The sequence below is a fragment of the Hyperoodon ampullatus genome (genome assembly GCF_949752795.1).
Source record: "Hyperoodon ampullatus genome assembly, chromosome: 5".
Classification (NCBI taxonomy): Eukaryota; Metazoa; Chordata; class Mammalia; order Artiodactyla; family Ziphiidae; genus Hyperoodon; species Hyperoodon ampullatus.
Genome location: NC_136918.1, coordinates 24,270,668 through 24,298,191, shown reverse-complemented (window position 1 = coordinate 24,298,191; position 27,524 = coordinate 24,270,668). Strand labels below are relative to the sequence as shown.

Here is a 27,524-nt window from a genome sequence, read left to right as displayed (position 1 = left end):
TTGAAAAAAGCAGAGAGAACTCTACTTATCTCTTCCAACTGAACCTTCCTTACAAGTGCATAACTCCTTAGTGTTGGAATATGTCAGAGGGGGAAAAGAAGCCAACTTTTTGAATTCTTATATAGTCTTCAGAGTGTCCTTCATTGGGCCCCTTTCTCTTACCTTTAAAAGGGAGAGAAATGAAAGGAATTAATGAGAAAGCTAATACTCTATTCGCTCTGTTTTTAAACCACCAAAGAACTTGGGCGTTTGTTCTGATTTGCTGAGGCCAGTCTAAGGAAAGTTGAGCATAGCATGGGATTGAACAAATCAACTATTAAACAAATGCAAATGGAAGAATTGGGGGCAAGATATCAGCTATGATCAAAGGAACAGAGTTTATAACCTTGGTGGAGATGGTGAGCAATAGCATGAGTGAAGGAGGCCATGCAAGTTAGCAAGTCCAAGGCAGATGGACAAATAGAAGTCTAGTGTCAAATGATACTCACGAATGTGGAGTTCTCATGACCAAGAGGCAAGGGAAGTACACATCTATGGAGATGCATGGTTTGGGTCACTCTTCAAGCAAGAACTTGCTTATCTGATGCGGGGAGTTCAGTTAGCTGACAGCTTACAGCTGTGCCTTCAGGACCCATCTTACCTTTTGAACTGAGGACATGCTCTTCCTGGGCAGTCTCTGCAAAGGACTAAGTGTGATGGAAGCACTAGGACCTGGTAATGTCTGCCAAAGGTGGGACCGCTTTATGGACGATCTTTGCGCTGGAGCTTTTTGTTAGGCTAGGTGAGACTTCCTCAGAGTCAGTCCAAGGCTCTTCCTACCCCAAACCTCCTTCCTTCCCCTCTCCTTTCGCAGGTGTCAACCCTGCATTGTAGCCTGAAGGATTTCCCTGCCTACTTCTGCTCCCTTTTCCCTTTTTTTTTCCATAGGTAAATAAATAAATTACTTGCACTTCTAACTTCATCCGGAGGTCTGCTTCCTTGAAAACTCAACTGATACAGGGGATTGGATGGGTGGTGGTGCCATTGTTCTAGGACACAGCCTGAACAGAGCCAGGCTGGTAAGATAAATCATCAACTGGGGGCTTTGGCTTTTCTGATGATGGTAACTTTTTGTTTGACCCTGGTTTGAATATTAATCCCAGAGAGTCCAAAGGCATAGTTTACCTATGGGGTCCTCATAGTAAGCCCTGGTCAATAGAAAACTAGAATAGACAGCAAGTGAAAGAGAGCAGGAGAATCTTTATTCTTCTCCATTCATAAAACCTGTGCCCTCCTGTGAATATACTGAACACCATGGAATTATGCATTTTAAATTGGTGACTTGTGTACTCGGTGAATTATATCTTGATAAAGCTGTTATTAAAAAATTGTGCACTTCCAAACATAGAAGTAGTACTAAGGTGACTGTACAGGGAAAAAAGCAATAAGATAAAGAGAGCAAATAGCATCTTCTTCAATTTGGTCACATATAAGGATATTTCATAATTTTTCTTAATGGAATCTGCAGAGAGGGCCAGAAGGTTCATAAAGCTCTAGAAAATATTCGTTAATATACTTCTGAACTTCTAAGACATAGTAAAGAGCTCGTGTATTCTTTGAAATGATTGTTGAAATAAAAGACATAGCACACTAAGAAACCTACCTCCCAAAGTTCCATAATTTGAGGAAATGGCAATTGAATAGCAGGTATATTCCTTGATTTGACCAGCCCCTATGGGGTGCCTACTCTATCCTAAAGTGTAGACACAGAGATAAATAAGCCTGGTCTCTGCCCTTGAGTTGCTCACAGCAAAGTAGGGGCTTTTAAACAGTGTAGGATATTGGGAGGCACACTGCTGTGACTGACGGGGAGAATGTTTGCAAGAAAAAGTAGCAGACTCAAGTGAGTCTCAACTACCTATTGATGTACAGCAAATTACCCTCAAAACTTAGTGCCTGAAACTGTTGATTATCTCAAGGTTCAAGAGTGGCTTAGCTGGGTGTTTCCAGCTCAGGGTCTTTCATGAGGTTGCACTGCAGGTGTCCAGTGGGGTGGAATCATCTGAAGGCTCAGCTAAGGTGGAAGGACTCGAGGTCACTCATGGGGGTATCAGGGGGAGACCTCAGTTTGTAGTCAAATGGGTGTCTCCATAGGGCCACTCACCATATGGCAGCCAGCTTCTCCCAAAGTGAGTGACGAGAGAGAGAGAGACAGAGGGACAGAGAGGACCAAGATGGAAGTCCTAATGTCTTTTATAATCTCAGTAGCGATGTACTATCCCATCTCAGTGTAATACCAACCAACCCTAGTAGGATGTGGGAAGTGACTACACCAGGGTGTGAATACCAGGAGGCAGGCATCATTGGGGTCATCTTTGAGATTGACTATCATTCTTGGTCAGGGGCTGGGGTGGGAGGAACAGCCAGACTTCTGTGTGTGCGTCTTCATTTATGTGAATGGTGCCATCTGATGTTTTGCAGTGTGCAACATACACAACTGTACATGGTGGCCCAAGTGGGAAAGTCAGGGGGATTTGTCCTCAACCCCTTCCATTCTCCATTAAGAATTAATTCATTTATGCATTTGTGCAACAAGCATTTGTTAAACGTCTGGTGCATGCCTCTGTGTTGGTGCTATACTAGGTAGCGGGGTCTTCGGGTTTCAGCTCTAATGGGGCTTCAATTTTCCCACAGGGTTCTTAAATTTCCAAGACATTCAGAGGGACCACAGGGTGCCTATAGCCCCTTTCAAACGAGGCTGTAAGCAAAAGATTATTGTCTTTTATCCCATTCTCCCAGGGTCCATTATTAGTTTGGTAAACAGACTAATAATGATATTTTGATATTTCCTCTGAGGGGTACAATCCAAATGTTTAACAACCCCTGATCATTGGGTGCCTAATGAGAATAGAAGTTGCGTAAACAAGCAGCAGCTCTACCAGGATGACGTGTTTTGCTGAACTCCAGCCCAGTTATCCCCAGAGAGGTCTTTTTCATCACCCCTCTAGTCAAACTAGGAAACTAATGGGGGCTCTAGCTACTCACAAAGCTGGCAGTAACAAAAGTTATAAGAAGAGACCTACAAAAACATTCCCATTTGCCAATTCTAGGGGGTAAAATGTAGGCTCTATATTAAAGCCTAGAAATAAGAAGTGTAGGAGAGGAGGGAGGGAGTTCACGTTGATGCATGGATGGACCAGAGCAGGAAATCGAAGGAAGGTGAGCTATTTGTTTTGGAGACCAAGTTTAAGTCTCAGGGGAGAGGAACTGAGAAAATCAAGTAAAATCTATTTTTTTTTTTTAACACTGGACTCATGCTGAAGCGTCCTGACGTTCACAGACTCTAGAGCCAAACTGCTGATTCCAAATCCCAGATGTGCTGTGTGATTGTGGGCAAGTGATTTCATTCCCCTGCTCTTCAGTGTTCTCATCTGTCCAGTGGGAGTGACTGTATGAAACCAACCTTATGGGGTGTTTGTGAGCTAGTATATGCAAAGTGCTAGCATTTTGCCTGGTACAATTTAAGAACACGTGAAATGCTAATGTTATTATTGAAGAAATTAGAATAATGTCTACCATGCCAGCAACTGAAAGAGGGCAATTTCATTCACTCAACTAGTATTTATTGAATATATATATAGCAATGAACCCCAGCCAACGAAATCCTTCTTTCCAAAGTACTTATATGTAGAGGGGAGGGGGACAGAGGGGCAGAGGGGAAGGGGAGGACTAAAATAAATAAGTAAAAAGTGTGTTATTTCCGATTTCTTATGATGCTCATGAAGAAAAATAAAACAGAGACGGGAGATAGGAGGCGCTGGGGGAGGGAAGCACGTTACAGAGATAGGAAACCGTTGGTTGAGAAATGTTTGGTGCGTTCCATACTAGCAAGGAGACCAGTGCAGCTGGAGGGAGAAAAGAGGGGGAAGTCATACAACGTGAGGTCAGAGGGGTCCTGCCTGGGGTGGCAGTCAAATCGTGTAGTGGCATGTAGCCATTGTAAGGTCTCTGGCTGTGGGTCTAGAATAAGAAGCCACCTGAGGTTTTGAAAAGAGGAGAGACCTATTCTAACCTATGTTGTAAAGGATCACATATTCAACCTATGCTGTGTAGGATGGGGGCTGGGGTGTGTGGGGAAGTGGATAGGGGAATTAGAAAGATCAGGTAAGAGGCTGCTACTGAGAGATGATGGTGGCTTGGACCAGGGAATTAGCTGTGGGGAGGGAGATGGGAAGAAATGGATACTTTCAGGATATATTTTCGAAGGCAGGGTTAACAGAATTTGCTGAGGAATTGGATGTAGTGTGTAAAACAGAGTCAACGATAGAAAAGCTCTGAGAGGAGATGTCATATCCCAACCACCTAGACAGTGCCTGGTACTTGACAAATATTCCTTGAATCAGTGAAAAGTGTAACTGTGATTTGTATTATGATGCCCTTCTTATACTCAGTGAATAGTATATAGCAGTTAAAACATCTACAGATAAATGAAGTCCTGTAGTAACTACAGTTTCAGCATTTGAGCAGTGAAGCCTTTTCCAATCCTTTCATAAAGTTAGAAGTTGCCATTTCTGCATGCCTGGCCCCCCGCTGCCAATGACCAGGACTGAAAAAGTCAACCTGGGTAACTTTCTGTAATAGAAGAATACTTTATTACAAAATAGTCATTGTGAACAATCAGAAACCAACAAGATATACACCTAAGAGTATACAAAAGAGTAGTTTATTTGGAGAAAAGCACAGAGACCTAGGAAATGGAGATTCTGTCATCTATTCTCACCAGACAGTTGCAAAACATACTGAAACACAGTCAATACAATGAGAATATTAATACACATGGATTTCATGAGGTAAAATAAGTTATGTAGACATTTAAGGCAGTCTATGAAATATTTTAATTTGGTAATATTCTAAGTATTAAAAAAATACAATGCATTTTATGTCATCTTTACCTACTAATATATTGCACCATGTGTGAGAGAGAGGTGTCTGTATAATCAACGATAAGCCCAGGATATGGTAATTTCTAATCCTCCAGTACATATTTTAGAGCTTAAGGGTAACAGGGCTTGTTGATGTCCTTGACTGATACATAGAACACACCCACGTTTTGCTCAGTGGTGATTCATGGAGCCTAGAAGCAATTTTCAGGGATGTTATAAAGTAATAGTCAATTCTTGAAGACGGCATTTGATAAAAGATGTTCGGTTCTAGACATATGTACAGATCTCGACTTTCTCCTGTCCTCTGGGGTCGCATGGCTGCTTGAGTTGCGGAGGTGGGGGAAATTTTGTGGAAGCCGAGTTTGCATAGCAGAAATAGGTTTTTCTTTTTTAATGGTTATCTGGGGTGAAGATGATAGGGGGACCTAATGTTTCCTCGGGTCGCCCACAGCACTGCTGCTGTTCTCATACCCTTCAAGTGGACCTTAGGGCAGCATCCCACGCGCTCTGGGAGTGCTGCTCCCCCCCGCCCCCACGCCGCCCCCGCACTCTCTCTCCAGTATCCCAGGGATGAATGGTTGGAAGCTCTTGGCTCCCACATTCTGGGCCCCGAAGGCAGAAGGACCCTCGTGCTGCAATGCCGGGTTTAGAGGCTGGTTTAGCCTGGGCGAACTTTCCAGGCCATCGCGAAGTTTTCCATCCTGGGTGCACGTGGACACCACGCGTCCGAGTTGCGGTTAGTGTGTCAACAGGGTCAGTCCAGTAGCCACTTCGAGAAAGCTTCGAGGCCAGTGTGAAGCCAGGGCCGCGGTGGCCGGGGGTAACACGCCGCCCCTGCTTCGCCTTAGGGCAACTCCCCCCTCCCCCCCACCCCCGGCCAGTGTTTGCCTTTAACGCGCGTGCCCGTCAAGGTCCCCACGTCCCCTCCCTCCGGCCCGCCCGGCAGCCTCTGTTTTCCACCCCCGCCCCCTCCCGCTCCCTGTCCCGGACGCTCCTTCTCCATGGGACGCCCCTCGCCCACCCCCGCCGCTGCCTGCTGCCGGGACCCGGCTGTCACTTCACTTTTCCGCGCCGCCTTCAGCCTTCTCGCCCGGCCGCGGGGCTCCGCCGTGCGCGCGCCCGCCGCCGCCCCCTCGCGGCCGCGCGCCCGCGGAGGAGGGGCGGAGCGGGGAGGGGGCAGGGAGGCGCGCGGCGCGGCGGGCCGACGTGGGACTCGCGCTCTCGCGGTCTCTCCCGGGCGGGCACGCGGGCACGCGCAGTCGCGGGCGCGCGCGCGGACGGCCGGGCGGCGGCGGCGGCTCACGGAGGCGGTGGCTCCACTTTCCAGGACTCAGGGCGGCCACAGCGACAGCCGCGGGCAGCAGCCTCGGGAGCCGGAGCTGGAACGGCCGGGGGCGGCGGCGGCGGCGCCGGGGGTGAGTTCGGGCGGGCGCGGGCGCGGCGGGGACACAGGCGTGGCCGGGCGGTCCGGTGCGCGGTGCGCAGGTCCGGGTTCGGTGACCGGACGGTCCGCGGGGACATCCCGTCACTGGGGCCTCCTCTGCGCCCCTTTCCCCCGCGCCTCCGCAGACTCCTCTCCCCGGGCTGGGGCTCGAGCCCGCGACCTGTGCGGACGCCCCTCCCTCAGGTACCCGCTGGGCCCCCGCCCCGATCCCCCGCTCCCCTCGGTGCCGCTCGTGCCCCGGTTCCCTCCCCGCGCCCCGCGTGCCCCCGTCCCCGCGCCCCCTCCCGCGAGCCTCCTGCCCCGGTTTCTCGCCCTTTCCACCCCTCCCCCTCCTCCCCATCCACCCCTCCTCCTGCCTCTTCCCTCCCTGCCCATCCTCTACCCCCTTCCGTTCTCGGTTCCCCATCCCTCTCCAGCCGCATCCTGGAACTAAGTCTTTGCAAAAGTACAGGATAAATGTCACGGTGGAAAGTGCCCGGCTCGGTCTTCTGCTATTTTCACTAATTGCATAATTGCAGCACATGGTGTCTCTCCGGGCGAGTGCAGGGTCTGGCCCCCCCGGGGCCCGCCTGGAGACCCGGTGGGGTGTGTTTGTGTTTGCCCTGGTGTGGAGTGTGTGTTGTCCTGATCTTTTGTGAAGCCCAGCGCTTGTCACAGTTTGGAGCCCAAGCCCATTTTTCTCCAACCTCTTCTCTGCAGCTCCCACTGGCCTGGTTCGAAACTGGATTCTCCCCCCGCCCTCCCCCTCTTCTCTCTTAGTGTTTTGATCCTTTTGCCCTTTACCATTTCTAATGAAGATAAAGCGTAGCTTCTTGTGGTTTTTTTCCCACGACCGACCAGAAATGTCCAATCCATCTTCCATTAAGGAAATTAAGGCCGCTTTAGAAAGACCTCATCCTGTGCTCGGTGGCTGTTAGACCTATTTGCATGTCTTCAAGATTCATCGTCTTGCCTTGTGTATTCTTGAGCGTCTACTCAAATATTTCTATTTAAGAGTAAAAAAGGAAATGCTAGGGTTTACCTTAAGAGTAGCTCGCCTTTCAGAAAGATTTTAAGTTCTTCTTAGTTTTTTGTTGTTGTTTTTTTTAAAATCCCTGATTCCTAAAAATGTATGTTTCTGAATAGGTGATAATTCAGTCTGGACCTTGGGAATCTAAATATTTGTGTTTACTCAGTTTGGATGCTCCTTGGCTGTTTAGAGTTTTGTATGTGGGCTGATGCCAATGACGGAGGGTTTCATATAATGTCGTACCCCGTTATAGAAAGGTGCTCCCCTCCAGGACATAGCACCTTTTCCTCAAAACTTGGGTGTTCCACGATTATTTCGTGCATAAATATCTCTGCAGGTAAGTGCAAAGCTGGCTATTGCTAGATATTCTGCATATAATATAAATTATTTTACATTTTAGAAAAGTTTGGAAACGTGAGTGGGAAGACAAATAGCAAGAAATCAGATGACAGAATTATGCGTTTTCCTGTTGTAAAAGCTCAAAGGCACACTTGCTTTTGCAGTTTTATACCGTGAGGTACACTTATAAGGCTTATCTGGACAGTAATCCGGATTTATGGAGTGACTATGGTTGTTTTTATGTTATCAGTAATATTTATAACCAAATCATTTCATTTTTATGGAACATGTGAGTTTCATTTTGGATGTTGCTAATTTCCAAGACTGTAATTTACAATATGGAGTACATAGCTAATACAGGTTTAGGTAATTTGTGTGTTGAAGAAAGAACGATATCTAAACTCTTAATATAACTCGTATTTGAGGAAAGTTCTACTTTACTATTTTATATTTAGAAGCCAGGTTTTACTTTGAGTACAAAGCAAAAATATAAATTTAAGTATCTTAATATCTTTGAAACTATCATGGAAGAGTAGCTCTATGTTTATAATGGTGGGATTCAAGTTTACCTTCACTCTAGATAATTAGATCAAATTAGCTATTTAGGAATTAATGTTAAAAGATGATTTTAAAGTGCTGATTTAGAAGATAACATTTAGAGAGTTTTAATTCAGGAAGTTACATTCATTTGTACTTCAGAGAGACAAAACACCAGTCTTGTAACTAATTAAAATGCTTATAGACAGTTTTTTCTTAATAAAGATTAGTTGTCACTTAATTTTTCCCCGTACTTTTTCTGTAAGCAGGCATTCAAAAACCAACAGCCACAGAATTTCCCCTTACTCTTGATATTTGAAAAAGATATGAAAACTTTGTTTCTACAAGTTTCTATAGTGGTTATTCGTGGCCTTGAGCGAATTTACCATCTGTAGGTTAAAATTTGGACAAAATAAGGTATCTTAGGTCAAAAGTGGAAATAATCTTTTTTCCTTATTGTGAAACTGTAGAAATTATACATCTATTTGGGTATTTTAATAGTTCTCTAGTGAGACTAATTTTAGTCTTCTGATATTCTGGAGCAGTTTCTGAAATTTGGGTTTCAGATTATGGCTCAGATTATATCATTAAGTAGTCTTTTAACTAATTATATATACTTGTGGCATTATTAGATATTATGTAGTTACACATAAATAAAAATATTAAGACGAACGTGTAGCTTTATAACTAATGTAATATACAACTGAATTTCTAGGCATAGTTTATTAAACTGAAGCTGGAGGTTCAGTAAAAAGAATTTTATTTAGGTTTCCAAATGTTTGTCATATAATGGATTGCTTCTGGTTTAAGACGTATAAGATAATTTCTCACTCATTTCACATATCTCAAAATATTGCCAGCAGCATTTTGCTGTATCTGAGGGCCTTTCTCTGAGAATCATTCTCTTTCTTACTCCCATGCACATCCGCTCTATCTAACATGCTCTTATATACATACTTATAAGGTTTTAAACTTCTGATATATTTCTTTTACTGAAAGAAGTAAGCTGAAAAAAAAGTCAGTGTTAAATCCAAGGGTGAGAATTTAAGTGAAATAGCAATGAAAGGGAAAAAAAAGCAAGAAATACGTTAGGACTGTTAGAGCTAGATGTGAAACATACTGATATAAAATTTCAGGATTCTATTAAGTGACTTTAGTGCTCATAAAAGATGTCACGGCAGTGGAGACTCATGCTCTCCATTTACAGGGTAGAGAGAAAAGCAGTGAGGGTTCCCTGTGTGTTTCAGGATTCTATTAAGTGACTTTAGTGCTCATAAAAGATGTCACGGCTGTGGAGACTCATGCTCTCCATTTACAGGGTAGAGAGAAGAGCAGTCAGGGTTCCCTGTGTGTTTCAGAGCTGCATGGAGGAGGGGGCCGTTGAGGGTGAGAGGGTGGTGGTGCAGTGTTTGCATGTTGTCTTATTGAAGACGTTCAGGAATTTCTGTTGACTCTTCACCCCCTGTACTTCCTGATTCCTCCGTTCTCTTGCAGTGCTTTTTGGTTTGTGTTACCATACAAATTTCAACCACTAAAGGTCTGTATTAGGAAATCACTTTGATTTGGAGCAAGCTACAAGTTAAATCTTTGGTGATGATGAATTTTAATCATTGTCAGCTAGCTATACATTTGGACCGATTATAGTAATAAAAAACAGTGCTTTATTTGAGATGTCTCTCTTTTACGTATTGATTCTTAATTCTCAATCTGTCAAATACAGTTTTATTTCAAGTCCTGATTTGACTGAGAGTAACATAGTATCTTTTTCAAAAGGAATTTGTCCCATTTATCTGTGATTCTTAAAGGTATATTTTGTGTTGTTAATGTCACTTCTTTTGTTTTTAATTTAATTAATTAATTAATTTATTTATTTGGCTGTGTTGGGTCTTTGTTTCTGTGCCATGGCTTTCTCTAGTTGCGGCGAGTGGGGGCCACTCTTCATCGCGGTGCGCGGGGCTCTCACTGTCGCGGCCTCTCTTGTTGTGGAGCACAAGCTCCAGACACACAGGCTCAGTAGTTGTGGCTCACGGGCTCTAGAGCGCAGGCTCAGTAGTTGTGGTGCATGGGCTTAGTTGCTCTGCGGCATGTGGGATCTTCCCGGACCGGGGCTCGAACCCGTGTCCGCTGCATCGGCAGGCAGATTCTCAACCACTGCACCACCAGCGAAGCCCCTAATGTCACTTCTTAAAGGTAGTTTTGTTTTTTAAAGAAGAGGTACGGGCTTCCCTGGTGGCGCAGTGGTTGAGAGTCCGCCTGCCGATGCAGGGGACACGGGTTCGTGCCCCGGTCCGGGAAGATCCCACATGCCGCGGAGCGGCTGGGCCTGTGAGCCATGGCCGCTGAGCCTGCGCATCCGGAGCCTGTGCTCCACAAAGGGAGAGGCCACAGCAGTGAGAGGCCCGCGTACTGCGAAAAAAAAAAAAAAAAAAGAAGAAGAGGTACCTCAGAAGGTAGCTGCACCATCTCAAGTGGTTATGAGGTGACAGTAACATCGTGAGAGTCTGGGTGTGCGTTTTGTCATTTTGGTTTTGATTTGTCAGTAAACTCTAAGCTAGCCGGGTCACAAGGGATGTATTCATGGTACTCAAACTCAGAAACTGATTATGATAGAATGACAGTTGTGAAGAGAGGACTGGCACTTTTTTTGTGTTATCTAGGTTATAACAACTTACAATACCTGTGTACCAAGGTATTGAGGAAATTGAGTTGGTAATCAGAGTTGCTTGTGGAGCATTGAGCTCAGGGCACAGGGAATTTGAAAGCCTTGAGGGATATTTCATCAGACTGGGGGGGGAAGAAAAAAAAGAACCCTTCAGTGTTTCCATGAAGCCTTCATCTCCTGTGAAACATGTTTGCTTGGTATATTGTCGGATCGGCGCTGGCACTGTGATACAGCTCAGTTTTTATCTAGAGTCATGGAGGCCTCTGTGTTCTTCTGTTATCACAAAGGTTACTTTAGACAATTGACTGGTTTAGAGGATTTTGACCTTAGCCCAGCCTGGAGGATGTATTCATGTGATATTGGTGTGAAAGTGTGCCCCATTCCTCTGTTCTTGTGGCTGTTTTTACTAACCTCTGTTACAGCACTTAGCAAGTTGGCTTACCCACTGGGTCAGATTTGTCATGCTTGTGGGACCAAAGGGCCTAGCACAGTGCCTGGTGGGCAGTAGGCCCTCAGGTTTTTTTGATAACAGATTTTTTGCCGTGTAACTCACGTACTGTAAAATTCACTCTTTGAAAATGTGTAACTCTGTGGTTTTTAGAATATTTAGAGTTGTACAACATCAGCATTATCTAATTTAAGAACATTTCATCACCCCAAAGGGAAACTTTGCACCTATTAGCAGCCCTTTCCCATTCTTTCCTCACTCCCAGCCCCTGGCAGTCGCTTATTGACTTTTCCGTCTTTGTGGATTTACCTATTCTGGATGTTTCATATAAATGGAATCATGCAGTTTGTGGTCCTTTGTGACTGGCTTCTTTCACTTAGCATAATGTTTCCAAAGTTCATCCATGTTGTAGCATGTAGATACTATACTTCATTCCTTTATGTGGCTGAGTAATAGTCCATCGTTTGGATACACCAAACTTGGTTTATCCGTTCATCAGTTAGTGGACATTTGAGTTGTTTCCTCTTTTTGGTTCTATGAATAATGTTGCTATGAGCATTTTGTGTACATATTTTGTATCTTCATTTCTCTCCTCAGTACACTTTGAATGGATGAAAGAAAAGTATTGGCAACTCCCGAAACTGTTTTGTAAAGTGACCAAGTCATTCATTTTATAGTGAGCTTTCCTTGGTTCGTCTAAGATTCATTGTCTCTCTCTTCCTTTTTTTTTTTTTTTTTTTTGTGGTACGCGGGCCTCTCACTGCTGTGGCCTCTCCCATTGTGGAGCACAGTCTCCAGACGCGCAGGCTCAGCGGCCATGGCTCATGGGCCCAGCAGCTCCGCGGCATGTGGGATCTTCCTGGACCGGGGCACGAACCCGTGTCCCCTGCATCGGCAGGCGGACTCTCTACCACTGCGCCACCAGGGAAGCCCTGTCTCTCTCTTCTTGAGGTGCCTTACTGCAGTCCTCCCACAACTGAATAAATGATTTTTAACTCTCTGATCCAGGATCTAACATGTCCACTGAGGCCCAAAGAGTGGATGACAGTCCGAGCACTAGTGGAGGAAGTTCTGATGGAGACCAGCGTGAAAGTGTCCAGCAAGAGCCAGAGAGAGAACAAGTTCAGCCCAAGAAAAAGGAGGGGAAAATATCCAGCAAAACAGCTGCTAAGTTGTCCACTAGTGCTAAAAGGTACCGCAACTATTGTGACCTCTTCGGTTTCAGTATCAATTTATCATCTTAAGTTCTGTCTTTCTCTTGCATTTAGTCATTTATCTGGGATGTGGACCATGAAGTTCATGGACTTTTCTTTCTTCTTCAAGATTACTTCTTTTTCATGGTTTTAACTGTATGCAATATGAACTTTTTGGTATTTAAAGTCAGTTAAACAGCGTGGCAAATTTATAAAGTACATATCCTTAGCATGTGTGTGTGCGTGTGTGTGCGTGTGTGTGCGCGCGTGTGTGTGTTTATGTATTGTTAGGTGAGTATGTATAGGAAAATGCATGTAAAAGTGTGATGGTTTGATTTATGGTTCCTTGACCATTAATATTTTATTCTGTTCAGTAGCAGAGAATAAAGAGTGGGAGTCCATTGAAATAGTTACTGGATGAATGGTACTGTATTTCCTACTACTCTTGTTAGTAAAGTGAGAAATGCAGGAGTTTAGTAACAAATGCGTCTTGGTTTCAGCATATTAGGCAGTGGTTCAGTCTTGATACAGATTTTCTTTTTCTGCAGAGAATAGCTAGATCTGGAAGGAAGATATTTGAGTGATTCCCTATTGCCACATCAGTTGCTTATGATGATTGGCATGTCATTGGACTCAGCAGACAAATCTGCTCTAATATTGTTACATTACAGAATATCTCTTGGTAAATAATTTAAAGGTGAATTGAATTTAGTAGAATCTTGCCTGGTCCTGTGATGGACTGTTCTTGTTTTAATACCTTTTTTATATCAAATAGGAAGTGTAAAGAAAAGCAGTCTAAATTTTAGGCATAGTGGAATGTCTGAATGTTGAATGATAGCTTTATACTTTACTCGGTAGTGTGAATTAGGGGGAACCCATCCCAAAGATTATAAACCATGTGGGCTAGTGGACCTTGTTTCTCTCTGGCCTAGTCAGTCCACAGGATTGGGAAGAAGCTTCTCAGGCCCCTGGTAGGACATGACTTTCTAGGGAGAGGTGTTAGGGTGACGGTGCGCGGTGAGCAGCCCGCTCCAAGGGACTAGGGTTCTCAGTTTCCCTTTTCCAGACGTGTGCTGCTGACCCCTGACCTCTGTTGAAAGAGCTGTGTGACAGTCAGGTAGCCTTGAACTTTAAACCTTCGAGCCTCTGTACGCGAAGATGCCAGCGTGGGGAAAGGGTTCAGTTTGTTTCTGCTGTCACACCACAAATCCAGGAGGCCTCAGCTGGTAGACCTGGTGGCAACACAAAATGCCCTGCTGCGGGGAAGTGGGGGTGGAGTTAGAGCGGATAAGGAAGGTGGGGATGGAGAAAATAGGGCATTTAGATGAAGGAAAGGAGGTGGGTGTGGGTGGGTAGGAGGTACTCAAGTACAGATTGTGGCCCATGTAAATGGAGAAACTCTAATCAGTCAGTGTCTGATTGGCTCATAATAGCAACTGGTATTACTGCACTGCTGAGAGTAAGAAGGGTCTTTTGAGTTGCTTCCTGGCTGAAAAAAATCCCTCCACTGACAGATATATTCCTGTGAATCTGTGGTTTTCAAACTGTGATTGATGACCTTCCTCTAGATGGTCTCTGGGTGGTTTACGGGACAGTGTCTGAAGTGACTTAGTCACTTACTATTTGTTTTAAATATAAAAATGCTGCTTCACTGCTAATTTTTTAAGTAACCCCCCCCTCCAAAACCCAATACAAAAAACTTAATTCTTCCCTTTTCCTTTTCCCCAATTTAGTTGATAGTGAAGGTTAATTTTGTTTCCCCCACCGTCTCTGCTTAAGTTCTAACAACTGAGGAGAACATTGGGACTCACAAGCAAGCGCAGGGACTTAACATCTTTTTAATTCACCACAGTGCCTAACATAATAGGGTCACGATAGTTTTTTACTGGCTGCCTTAGATCTTGAGTGTGTTGTAGGAGTTGGATCTTCTGTGGAGATTAGAGTCCCAGTACTAACGTGTTCAGAAGATCCAAGTTAGAGGCAGTTTCAAAATAAAATTCTAACTTGTTATTATTGATAAATGATTTCTATTCAGATGAGACGTCTTTTCCAAATAGTGTCATTTTGTGAGCCAGAGTTAATCGTCTGGATCCGGGTTTGATTCTAGGTTCTGGCATTTAGTCTCTCTGTGATATTAGATGCATAATTTAACATCTCTAAGCCTCAGCTTTATCTTCTGTAAAATGGGGATAATAACGGTCCCGTCCTCACAGCCAGTTAAAGTCTACAGTGATATTTCTCCAAGTCCATTTGATAAACTTTAGGAAAATGAGGTATATGTTAAACTCTGAGGACTTAACGCTATTTGTTAAACTAGAAAAACTCAGATTTTTATAGTAACTCAAGAAAAGTACTTTGCACATAGATGTTCAATTGCATAAAATGTGCTATAATTGTAGAATTAATAATTAGGTGTAGAAACATGTTTTCTTGAAAAAAAAATTTCAGTTTTCAGGTATTACAGAGAAGTAATGTTGGATACAGAAAATATTAAATGGGAAATTTATTTATTTACTTATTTGGCCGTGCTCCACGGCTTGTGGGATCTTAGTTCCCTGACCAGCGATAGAACCTGGGCCCCAGCAGTGAAAGTGCAGAATCCTAACCACTGGACTGCCAGGGAATTCCTGGGAATTTTATTTAAACTATGGTAAAAATTAATTTCTGTCTTCTTCAGAGTTAAGAGGGAGATTTTAGTTATTTCTTTGATGCATTTTTGCTCTTCTTTGGCTTGAATTTGTTTCTTAAAAAATTGGCATGCTCTTATCACGTTCTGTTCTCTCGATAATGTCTGTATCACTCTTGGTATATTTGCTATACCTCTAGTTATATTTGTTTTGTATATATATATTTGTCTTATTTGTAGTTGGACTATGCCTGAAGTAACAAATTTTGATGATTTCATTAAATGGACTAGTCAATTCAATAAAACATCTGTTTTGAGCTCTTCATTGAATTGACTGTACTGTCTGTCAATATGAATTTTTAAAAATATTTATTTAATTTATTTATCTATTTACTTATTTGGTGGCACCAGGTCTTAGTTTCGGCAGGTAGGCTCCTTGGTTGCGGCTCACGGGCTCCTTAGTTGTGGCATGTGAACTCTTAGTTGCGGTATGCATGTGGGATCTAGTTCCCTGACCAGGGATGGAACCCGGGCCCCCTGCATTGGGAGCTCCGAGTCTTAACCACTGTGCCACCAGGGAAGTCCCTGTAAATGTGAATTTTAAATCACATTTATTGCATACTACCTTTGTTCAGAGTGGACATTGTGATTTTACTGGATACAATATAATACTGTCCTAGGGATGATACTTGGCTTTAGACTCTAAATTTTTGTTAGGTTGAAAGGTTGATTTCAGTGTACATGTATTCCAGTGTGAACTTTTATTATATAGGCTCATCTAAGTTTGTTTTCCACATAAGAATGAAGTAATACTCTTTATAGATAATCTTTCATAATTATTGTATTTTCTTGATTCTGAATGTGCATTTAAAAACTTTTTAATGTTCCTGAAATCAGGATGCATCTTACAGTTGATGCGCACAATCATTAATTTAGGGTGTCTTAAAAATCAGTGGTCTTTAGATTCACAGGTACGTGGTACGTATCACCATTCAGAATTAAACTCTAGGTTTATTACTTGCAATGGCTCTGTGTTTTCTGGGTTAATTCAGAGACTACTTTGAGATTTAAAAATTTTTAGTAATTAGTTGCATGATGTTTTCTTCTTGAGAATGAATTCATTTTGGAAGGTTTTGAGGAATGCGGACGGTAGGAGAATATAGAAAGTCATCTACGTGGATGAAGGTTTTTTAAAATAATAACTGTTAAGCAAACACCTTTGTGAATTCCCATGTCATATATTCATGTCCTGTTTGGCCCTGAGTAAGTTACTGAATTTTCTTTAGCCTAAAATATGTTTGTGTTTTAAACATGTCAATACCTATACACCGCTTCATTTTTCTGAACCATAAGTCCAATATGTTGGCGTTAAAATGAATGTTTCATATTGCCTCCATTTTTGTGTCATTTTGGTGCCGTTTTCTTCAGTCAAAGCTGAATGAATCATGATTGTGGCCCCCGTCCTCCACTCCCCTTTCTTTTTAGCAGATGACAGTCACGTGCTATACTCTTACCATTCCTGGAACATTTAAGGTATTGGGTGAAGTCTTACAAAGTGAAATTTAGTCTGTATTTTGCTTCTGACTTGACTCCGTAACCATGTGCAGTCACTGACTTCTGTATCATAACGACTAAGGAAGTGGCACTGCTGGACAGAAATTCGAGTTAGGCTGTTGTCTAGTTGATTTATGTCTCAAGAAAGAATTTTGTCTTAAAAGTTCTGATAAGAGAGAGGAGAGGTCTTTTTGTTTATTTGACTTAGCAAGATAATTGCTTGTCTTTTCACCTTAGCAGTGTAGTTACTAACCTTAGTTTCCTAAATGGGGACTGATAAAACGGTAATACTTAGAAAATTCTGTGAGATTTATTTAATTCACTTTTAGTAGCCTAAGATCATCATGTAAAAGGTACACAGTAAGTGTGAATTATTGATACTTTTTCATTTTTCGTCACCCCAAGGGACAGTGCCTGAAATAGCTGCCTTCCTTACCCTGTGTGTCAAGACTGAGAAACTTAATACATACCATGATTACAACTTTCGAGATAGAATTGAATTGCTGTTATTGAAAACAGCAGGACATCTTGCAACCGTTTAAATAGCAATTCTTAGTATAATCTTTTCTGTCAAGAGAAATACAGCCATTCTTTGGTAGCAGTGGCTCAAAATATATTATAGTATATTGACTCACTGCTCAGAATTGTCAAGTTTATCAATTGCAAGTTTATAGATTGCTTTTTGTATTGAATAATTAGATTTAGAATTATAGATATCTGGAGGGGTTTCAAGTTCCATTATAGAATTATGTGACAAAATTATGACATCAATTTTTTAAACCAAACGGGACAGTATAAGTATAAAGCAAGATGAGTTATTTGAAGATCCCAAAGAAGTTCTTTTATGTTAAAAATAGTTTTCTTTGACAGTTTAAGCATGCTCTTTTGAATGCCTGTTCTTTTGGTCCTCTTATTTTAAAAACACAAGTATATATATGTGTATACACACACACTTATATAGGTATGTGTGTATATATATATATATGTATATATCAGAATCACTTTACTGTACACTTGAAACTAACACAATATTGTAAATCAACTGTACTTAAATAGAAAAATTTTACGAAAGTTATTCATGTTTCTGGTAACAGATTAAGCAGCACAGAGACATTTTTAATGAAAAGCAACAGTTTTCTGTTGACACACTCTCCCTGTCCCAGTTGCATTCCTTTGGCTGTCTCTGGTTTGTCCTGCTGCTGGTTTTCTGCACAACCCTAAATCATATGCACATACCTACTTGTTGAATTGTTAACTTAAATAATATCTTTTGTCTCCTTGCTATGACATTTGAGGATGTAGCTTGTTCACCTGCTTTCTTTTTTTTCCCTCCTCCCAGTTAATGATAGTTATATTTAAAAGAAAGAGTATTGGTTGTCTTTCTAAACTAAATAATATAGTTAAGCCACTATTTCTTATTCCCTCACATTTCAGCAGTATTCCTTGGTTCCCTCGTTTGTAAAATGGGGATATTAGTACCTTTGTTCTTCTTTCCATCTACTCACACCACCCCATCCACTTTTTGTTGGCTTCTATTAGCTACACCCAATTTCACATCTTCAAAGTTAGTAACGTTTTCATTGTGTAGTGCAACTACAACCTGTCTTCTGCGCTTTATCTGTAAGTAAAAGGCCAATAAACTGTACGTTTACGTAAATATTTAGTGCCAGACCAAACACGGTGTTAGGATTAGATTTCCTCTAAGTCCAGTGTTATGATCTCAGGGCTCCCCAGTGAGTCATAGCATTTAGGTGAAATAGGTCAAATCTTTCTGTTTTATCCCTTAATATCTGTTACATGATTAAAATTATTTTACGTATTAGTTTCCTTCCTGTTCGATCTATGATTTTCTTAGGCAGAAAATGTAATCTCTTCTGGGATTTCTGACTGTCTTTCTCCCCACTCCCCAAATAGTAGGTCTTTTTTAATCTTTATGTACTCCGCAATCCCCTCTTGACCATCTCAACCTGTTTGATCTACACCCATCTGCTTTGTCTTGCAGAAATACACTGAAATTTCTCCTCCTTTGGTGACCACCCCCTTCTCTTTGCAGTTTATTCCTTTTTGCACTTTCTGTATCTCCACCTGCTCCCCCCGCCCCCCATTACCATGGGGTCCTGAAGGAGTGGGAGGTGAATGTGTGTGTTCTCAGTTTGCTGTCTTTAACCTGGACTTACCCATTTTGTTTTCAAGTGCCTGTTTTATTTATATTTTTGTGTGAAATCCACAAAGGGTGGTCTCCTATATCAGATCTTTGATATTTCTCTTATTTAATTCTGTGCCATATGTACTTTAAATGCATATAAACACATCACAGAGTCCATATTAAAAGGAAATCATATGTTCTAATGATAAGAGGTCGTGGAATTTGTCCTAGTTAGAACCTCTTCATTTTATAGGAGAGAAAATTGAGGCCTAAAGAGAGGGAGCAGGTGTGAGCAGTCTTTTTTCCCAAGAATCCTCAGTTAATGGGATAGCAGAATTAATAGGTTTTTTGGCTTCAAGTTTGTTAGTCTTGCTCTACTTCATAATGCCTCCCCAACCCTGAGTCACATTGCTTAGAGAAGTGACCATTATATCTGGACCATGCGCTTCATTTGGGAGGTTGGTGGCAGTCCTTCTGGGGGATTTGCACCAGTTCTGAGCTTCCGTTTGTTGTCTTGAAAAAGGCATAGAATGAAACTGTTTGAGAATAAATGTCTTTGTTAAAATTCTTATTTTTCTATGGTACTTTTAGTCACCTGTCATTACCAAAAGAGCAGGCATCCAGCAGTTAGTGAATCTCATATTTAAAAACCCAGGCAGAGGAGAAGAAATGGTTTTGAGAATTTAAAAAAATTAGGCTTAACAAAGCCTGCTTTTAATAATACATGGATGATAGAAGGTTGCTAAGTATACTCTTACAAAACAGTGTAGCACTGTTAGCCTTTGTATATGTATAAGGGGTTAGGTGCAGTTAAAAATAAAAGATGAAAATAACTCATGAGGGCAAAAACACGTTTTTAAAATAAAAGTTCTTTTTTTTTCCCCCTTTGCACAAAGCTCATGCAGTTACTTTAAAATGAAGGAATTCTAGTAAGCCTTATTGAAACTTGAAAGCCTCAACTTGCTCCAACCTAGAGGCTTCAGGGAATAATACCATTTATGCTTTGATAGCGGTTTTGGGTTTTAGAATGAGATCCTGATAATCCTTTCTTCACCAGTTGATTGGCTCAGTCAGGATGCTTGGATTCAACTTAATATGATCATTTTTCCATCCTATATGGAATGTTCTAGTACAGATCAGAAGTTGGAATGATCCATAAATAGTGTGGCAAACATTTCCAATTTAAACTAGAAATTTTGGTTAGTGTTAGCAGTGGCTTAACGAAGTTTTCATTGAAGTCATAGTGTTGCTAACACAGGCTGCAAGCACCGATGGTGGCCAGTCTCGTTACTCTTTGTAGGCGCATTGTCAAAGCTGTGGCAGAAATGACTACTTTGTTGGTATTGTATGTGATGATTTATACAGTATTAGTATTTCAAATTAAAAGCATACAAACGGGAAATACTAGTGTAAAAGTATAATTTTAATGAAATATTAAAAGAGTGAAGACATTTTAATGTAACTTTCTTTGTCTTTATTTTGAAGAATTCAGAAGGAACTTGCAGAAATTACATTGGACCCGCCTCCCAACTGTAGGTAAGTACTTACGGATTTTTATTTATTTGTATCTTTTGCAGAAGAGGTAATTGAACTGTTGGTCTGATGCGCAACTATTGTTGTTGTAGCCTGACTAGTTAGTAAAAACATCATTGTGGTTTGGACTTTAATGACTGTGGAAGACAGTGGTGGTGGTTGTCTCTGCAGAAATGGGATATTCCGCAAGTATGTTTGCAGTGGTAGAGTGGCGTCACCAAAAAAACAGTAACGCAATAACAGTAAGGTAGTGAAATTATAGGGTAACAAATACAGTCACCTTTTAGTGGAAGAGGCGTGAGGGTTTTAAATGATTTCTTCAATGGTGCAGTAACAGCGTGGCTAAAATATTTGCTATTTGATAATTATTCAATTGTTATCCTGTTGGAAATTGATTTTTAAAAGTGCTGGAACATTAAACAGTGTTCTTCATGGTTTACATTACTTCTTGTCGTCATGGCTTGTGACTAAGTCAGAACGGGTGATTGGAGGCAGGTTGAATTTAAAACGCTCTCTCCTTTATGACCACACACCCTCAACTTTCTGGTCTGAGTTTACTTGTAGGAAGTTAAAGTGCTTGCCCAGAAATGATTAATGACGTGCAGGTACATAGTGGAAAGAGGAGAGAAACTATCTCCCACCTTAAACAGTATCTTGCATCTGGTGCAGTAGTTGCAAGATGGCTGTTTGGCTGTTTTAAGACATTTCTTTCTGTTTTGATGTGAGCTCAGTGTTGAAACCAGACCAGCGTGGAGTTTTTGTCGTTTAAATTGGTGGTGGTGTGCATCAGAGGTGAGAGGGCAGGTTTCCAATATTGAGTGCATTGTTGGGTGTGATTTCTGATTCCACTGATTTTGTTTTTATATGAAAGCAAAGATAGCAACTATGGTTGTTAGTGAAAGTGAAAGTTTTGCAGATGGATCTGTGGCTAGTTGACAGCTATTTTGTGTAGGAAAAATTCTAATAAGACTTAATGTTTGTGGTGAATTTAATTTGGTTCTTTACATGAGAGTCATATATAGTATATAAACTTGCAATAATAACATTCGAAGAAAGTTTCACTCAGCTAGAACAAATGATTCTTTGTTAGGAAAAACTGTTTAATAGTAAGACTTTTTTTGTCACACTTAAGACTATGTTACATCAAAGCTGTTTCAGATGACAGATCATTGTTTAGGCTTTGGTGGCCAATTTGTGTAAGTGGATTGATTTGTGGAAAAACTTCAGTTTGAATTAAACTAAAATCCCTTGTTTCTTAGGATAATATTTGTTTTAACGGTTTGAATCTTTTTTTTTTAATAAACTGTTTTACCTCATATATTATTTTTGTTACCTTTTTACAAACAACTGAACTGGTAAATATGTGAACTTAGTTTATACACTTCCTTGCTTAAATTTTGACAACAGATTCTTTGCAAAATAAACTAATTGCTTTGTTTTGATGAGCTTGTTTAAGGCTCATTTTTGATAAATGAAATCCACATATAATATCATGTGATGATTAGACTGTTTGCAACTTTACTATCATATTATTTTCTAATGCATTAGTCTAATTTAGCCTTGACTTACTACAAATAATAATTTAACTTAGATTAAACCAATATATTGTAAACATGCATGGAACTGAAGAGTCTGTGAAAGGAATTACATAATGGTTATTATTTAAATAAACTTAAATAATTGAACCATAGTTCTATTTAATGTAAAAAAGAAAAGCTTAACTATGGTATCATCTGATTTGGGGATTTACTTTTTCATTGAGCCTTAGTTAAAGTATCATTACTGGTTATGTAAGCAAAATATATGTAATAGTTTTACATTTAAAAATGTAGATGTCACACATAATAAGCCCCTCCCTCAGACAATTTCAGGAAAGACACCTACTTAGTTTTATTTTCCCCCCATTTTTATTGAGATATTGACATAGAACATTGTAGGAAAGATACCTTGTTTGGTTGATTTGCTGGCTTTCGGAAATTTGCAATGAAATCCTTTTAACCATGTGAAGATTGGGTAACTAAATTTGCTTTAGAATCAAGGACTATTGCTAAAGTGTCTTTAGGTCCTTTTATTGATCCCCAAATAGTTGATTGGACTGATCACGCAGACGTGAAGATCATGCCCACCTTCATGTTTGTGGTGCTCCCCCGTGGCAAAGGATCCGCTGTGCTGGGGCTGGCTGGGAAGTGGTGATCACCCCCAGGTTCCCTGCGTGCTTGCCTACTTCACTTAGACGTTCATGTGCTTGTATTAAGTGGATTGCTGTGGCCTTTGGAGTTTGGGTGTCAAATATTTGATTGTGGTTTATAGTAAATCTGCCCATCTATATTTCAATGAGAATGTGGTCACTATCTTCAGAAAGAGAAGGTAGAACAATTTTGATTGGACATGTTTTTGGCACAAGGTTAACAGTGCTTTTGTGGTTGATTTTCTAAAAGTGCTGTGCCGTCTTCATGTGTGTCCTACTGACTGTAATGAATTAGTTTATAGAAGTGTAGTAATTAAAGCCATCTGCCTGATAGAGTCAGAATCCCTGGTCGCCTAAGTATTCCCTTTGTGTGTTACACTTCCTGGGACACGTGCCTCTCACAGCCCTGCTTTTTGGTGGCTTGGGTACTTGTTAACTCACTGTCGCAGGTAAAGATCATGTGTGGGGAAGCATCGGTGCGTTCAGGCAATCCGAGTGGAGAAGGATTTTATCTGTTAGCTGTCTCGGTGAGGGTGGGTGTGTGTCATCTTCCACTTGGAGTGTGGTTTATTCTTATTTTCTGTAACTTAAGAGGCTAGTACAGCCCAGTTCTGTGTGTATGTCAGGTTAGAGATGGGACTTGTGGGTCTCAGTGCATCTCTTATGTGATGTCCGGGTAAGCAGTTCTTGGATTTGTATTGCGGGAACTAGCATGTGTTTATCCTCTACTGCAGTATTGTTTAAGTTTTTTTTTTTCTTTCTGGTTTTGAACAAACTTAATCTTTTAAAAGAGCATGCACAAAACACTTCGACAATAAGTTACATTATTTCTTCTTATAGGAAACACCTGTCTATACATTTTTTGGTTTTCTTTTCACTTTTTTTTAATCATCTTTGAGGTAAAAATGCAATAATACTGTCTTTTTTTTTTGGCTGCGTAAAATTAATTCTTTTTTTATATTATAACATTAGAATTAATGTTTAAAAACAAAACTTTATGATATATCTAAGAAAACAGTTTGTGTTCATAAAATTTTAAGATCTGTAGGGCTGTGGGCATAGAAAATTGTACATAATTTGTGTGAAATTCGGTTATATACTTCGAGTAGTCTCTGTAAATAGAATGTATTTTGCTTAGTCTTATTTTTTTTTAAATAAATTTATTTATTTTTTGGCTGCGTTGGGTCTTTGTTCCTGCACGCGGGCTTTCTCTAGCTGCGGCGAGCGGGGGCTACTCTTCATTGCGGTGCGCAGGCTTCTCATTAAGGTGGCTTCTCTTGTTGCGGAGCATGGGCTCTAGGCGCACAGGCTTCAGTAGTTGTGGCACACAGGCTCAGTAGTTGTGGCGCATGGCCTTAGTTACTCCGTGGTATGTGGGATCTTTCCAGACCAGGGCTCGAACCTGTGTCTCCTGCATTGGCAGGCAGATTCTTAACCACTGCACCACCAGGGAAGTCCTTAGTCTCAGTTATCATGATTGATATCATAATTGACCCATGACATTTGCAGGGGCTCTCTCCTGAGACCGCTGCAGATCCATGAATGTTTTGGTACCGCCAGCTGAGTTGGAGGTGCTGGGCTGTTGGCTAGAGTTGCTCACGACCTCAGTGCCCTGCACACCAGCTTAGCTTGTAGATGACTAAGTTGTGACTTTCAGGACTCTTCACAGTTGTCAAAAACACAGATTTTAAATCTGTAAATGTGTTAGTGTTTTCATTTATATTTCCCTGAGGTTAGTGGAAAACTGGCAGCTAGCTAGAAAAATTTCTGCATTAAAATAAAAATTTCTGTCATCCTAAGGATAACCTGTTTCTCTATATTACAGAGAAAAGCTAAGTTAAAATTCTGTTATGATCTGATACTGCCCAAGTTTATATTAGCTTTATGAGCATGGAGCTGACAGAGATCCTTATTACTTCTTGCAAGTAGAGACTGTGGTAAAATGATCCATTTGGATTTGACTTTTGATTTACTAATTGAGCAAATAAAAGGAGGAGATACTAAAAAAGAGGATGTAATTCAGTTATATTAGCAGTTTTTACTCTTATTGTTATGTTTCAATTATCTACTCACTGAACACAGGCTCTGCTTTATTTTTTAATTGTAACAGCTTTATCGAGATGTGTAATTTACAGTATAAAATTCAGTGGCTCTTAGTGTCTTCACAGTCTTACATCCATCACAATCGGCTTCACATTTTGGCCGCCCCAGAAAGATAACACCACACCTTTTAGCAATCACCCCTTTCCCATTCCCTCTCAATTTTGCCACCGCCCAGCCCTAGGCAACCATCAGTCTACTCTCTGTCACCATAGATTTGCCGTCTGGACATTTCATATAAACGGAATCATACAGTACGTGGCCTTTTGTGACTGGCGTCTTTCACGAAGCATCATGTTTTCAAGGTTCATCCATGCTGTAGTGCCATCAGTACTTTATTTATTTTTGTCTCTGAATAATATTCCATTGTGAGGAGGTACTACATTTTATCTGTCTGTTCATCAGTTGATGGATGTTTGGATTGTTTCCACTCTTTGGTTATTGTGAATAATGCTGCTCTGAACATTTGTGTACAGGGTTTTGTGTGGACATTTGTTTTCATTTCTCTTGGATATATACCCAGGAATAGAATTGCTGGGTCATATAGTGACTGTGTTTAACCCTTTGGGGAACTGCCAGACTGTATTCCAGAGTGGCTGCATCATTTTACCTTCCTCCCAGCAGTGTATCAAAGTTCCAGTTTCTCCATAGCCTCAGCAATTGTTATTTTCTGTCTTTTAATGATAGCCATCCTGGCAGGTGTGAAGTAGTATGTCATTGTGGTTTTGATTTGCATTACCCTGTTGAATAATGATGATGACCATCTTTTCATATGCTTAAAGGACATTTTTATATCTTCTTTGGAGAAATGTCTATTCAAATTCTTTGACCATTTTTAAGTTGAGTTTTGTCTTTTTGTTGTTGAGTTGTGTTATTTATTTTGAATACAAGTCTCGTATCAGATGTATGGTTTACAAATATTTTCTTTCATTCTGTGGCTAGTGTTTTCACTTCCTTGATAGTTACTTTTGAAGCATAAAAGTTTTAAGTTTTGATGAAGTCCAGTTTATCTACTTCTTCTTTTGTTAATTTGCGCGTTTGGCGTTATTTCTATGAAATCATTGCCTAATCCAAGACTAAGAAGATTTACGCCTATAGTTTTCTAGTAAGAGTTTTTTTAGTTTTAGCTTTTATATTTTGATCTCTGATCTATTTCGTATATGGTGTGAGGTAGAGGTCCAGCGTCATTGTTTTCCTTGTGGATACCCAGTTATCCCCGCACCATTGCTACAAAGACCATTTTCCCCATTGAATTGGCTTCATATCCTTGTTGAAAAATCAATGGATCGTATATGTGAACATTTATTTCTGAACTCTCAGTTTTATTCCATTGATCTATGTCTATCCTTCTGCCAGTACCACAGTCTTGATGACTGTATCTTTGTAGTAGTTTTGAATCAGAAACTGTAAGTCGTCTCATTTACTTTTCATTGTTTTAACTCATTAGTTAAGGCATTGCTAGAATAGAGGAGGCCATGACTGGACATAAACCTTACTACTGTCTCACCTTCCTGTTGATGAGAGCCACTTAATAGAGGAAAATATATTTTCCAGATCCTAGTAACTGAAACAGTATGTAGGAAAACTGTGTGTGGGGGTTAACATTTTTCAAAACTATATTACAGAACGGGAAAGCATTGAGGTAGAAATTGGGGTTAGTGTCTATATAGGTGTGATCTCTACAAAGAGCCAGCAATGTGAAAATCTAATTATTGTCACTAATTATTTTTCTCTTTTTGGTTACTATAGTAATATTTATGTAGCATTTTGTAGCTTTTAAAGGATTTTTATATATGATGCAGTTTAGTCTTTCCTGTGAGGCTCCTGGGATTAAATAATTTGCCCAGGGTTGCACAACTAGAAATGATTGATTTGGATTTGAACCCAGGTTTTCTGATCTTTCATCCTTTATTTTCCAACATGTGTGAGTAGGTAGAGAAATACATTAAAAATTAAATTTGTGGCTAGCTATTTGTGCTTCAGTTAAGGGGAAAAAAAAGAAAAAAATCAACATGCGAGGCAATCCAAAGTATCATTTGTACTGTGCTTGATTTATATTTCTGAATTCCATGAAACAATATTTAATTGGAACATTTTGAAAAGTAATTCTGTGAGTGTAGTGATTTCTATAACATTCCCTTGTGTGTGTGTTTGTATGGGTGTATATGTTCGTGTTATGTTATTATTACAGGCACTGGTCCAGGTAAAGGATTTCTTTACATTTGACAGTTCCTAATTCGGGGTCTGCACTTTTAATGCCAAATTGTTTTTCCCTGTTACTCAGGCTGATTCTAGGTCATGTTCCCCTACGCTTCAGTATTTACTGAGGGCTTAATATTAGATCTGTGGTAGGACAAGTATAGCCTGCAAGAAGATATGCAGATGCAGTTCCTAATCCTACAGAGCTGGTTACAACTAATTGAGAGATAAGACATAAAATGCTTAAAGAACCAAGACCAGGAAAATGATGGTACTGTTGGCAGAAACTGCCAATATCTATGGGCTCTGCAAATCTTAAAATTGATCATGCTTCCCCTCTTTACTTTGGTAGCCCTGAAACTGTGAGCCTTATTTATTCTTCGATTTTAGTATTTAACTGCATTTTGTGTAGAAACCTCAACTCTGGTTGTATTTTATTTTCTTACTCTTTTTTTCCACCTTATATCTTCTCTTCATTTTGTCCTTTTCTACCACATACATTTTTTTAAAGCCATCTCAGACTCTTTCTGGAGCAAGGAAAATTATTAGTAAATAAATAGTACGAATAACTGAAAAGTGATGTAAATGTGTATTGGTTAGCAGAATGCTGTAGTGCGTCTTTTT

The 27,524-nt window shown here is 40.6% G+C and overlaps 1 protein-coding gene across 1 annotated transcript in view; it reads left to right on the top strand.

Moving 5' to 3' along the window:
* The first annotated feature begins 6,291 nt into the window (after window positions 1-6,291).
* The window catches only part of LOC307052977 (ubiquitin-conjugating enzyme E2 E2), a 358,613-nt gene continuing 337,380 nt past the window's right edge, over window positions 6,292-27,524 (top strand). Inside the window, exons 1-3 of the mRNA XM_079704159.1 lie at window positions 6,292-6,337; window positions 12,370-12,553; window positions 20,366-20,416. Coding sequence (XP_079560285.1) covers window positions 12,378-12,553; window positions 20,366-20,416 — 227 coding nt within the window. The 5' untranslated portion in view covers window positions 6,292-6,337; window positions 12,370-12,377. The remainder of the gene's footprint in view (window positions 6,338-12,369; window positions 12,554-20,365; window positions 20,417-27,524) is intronic.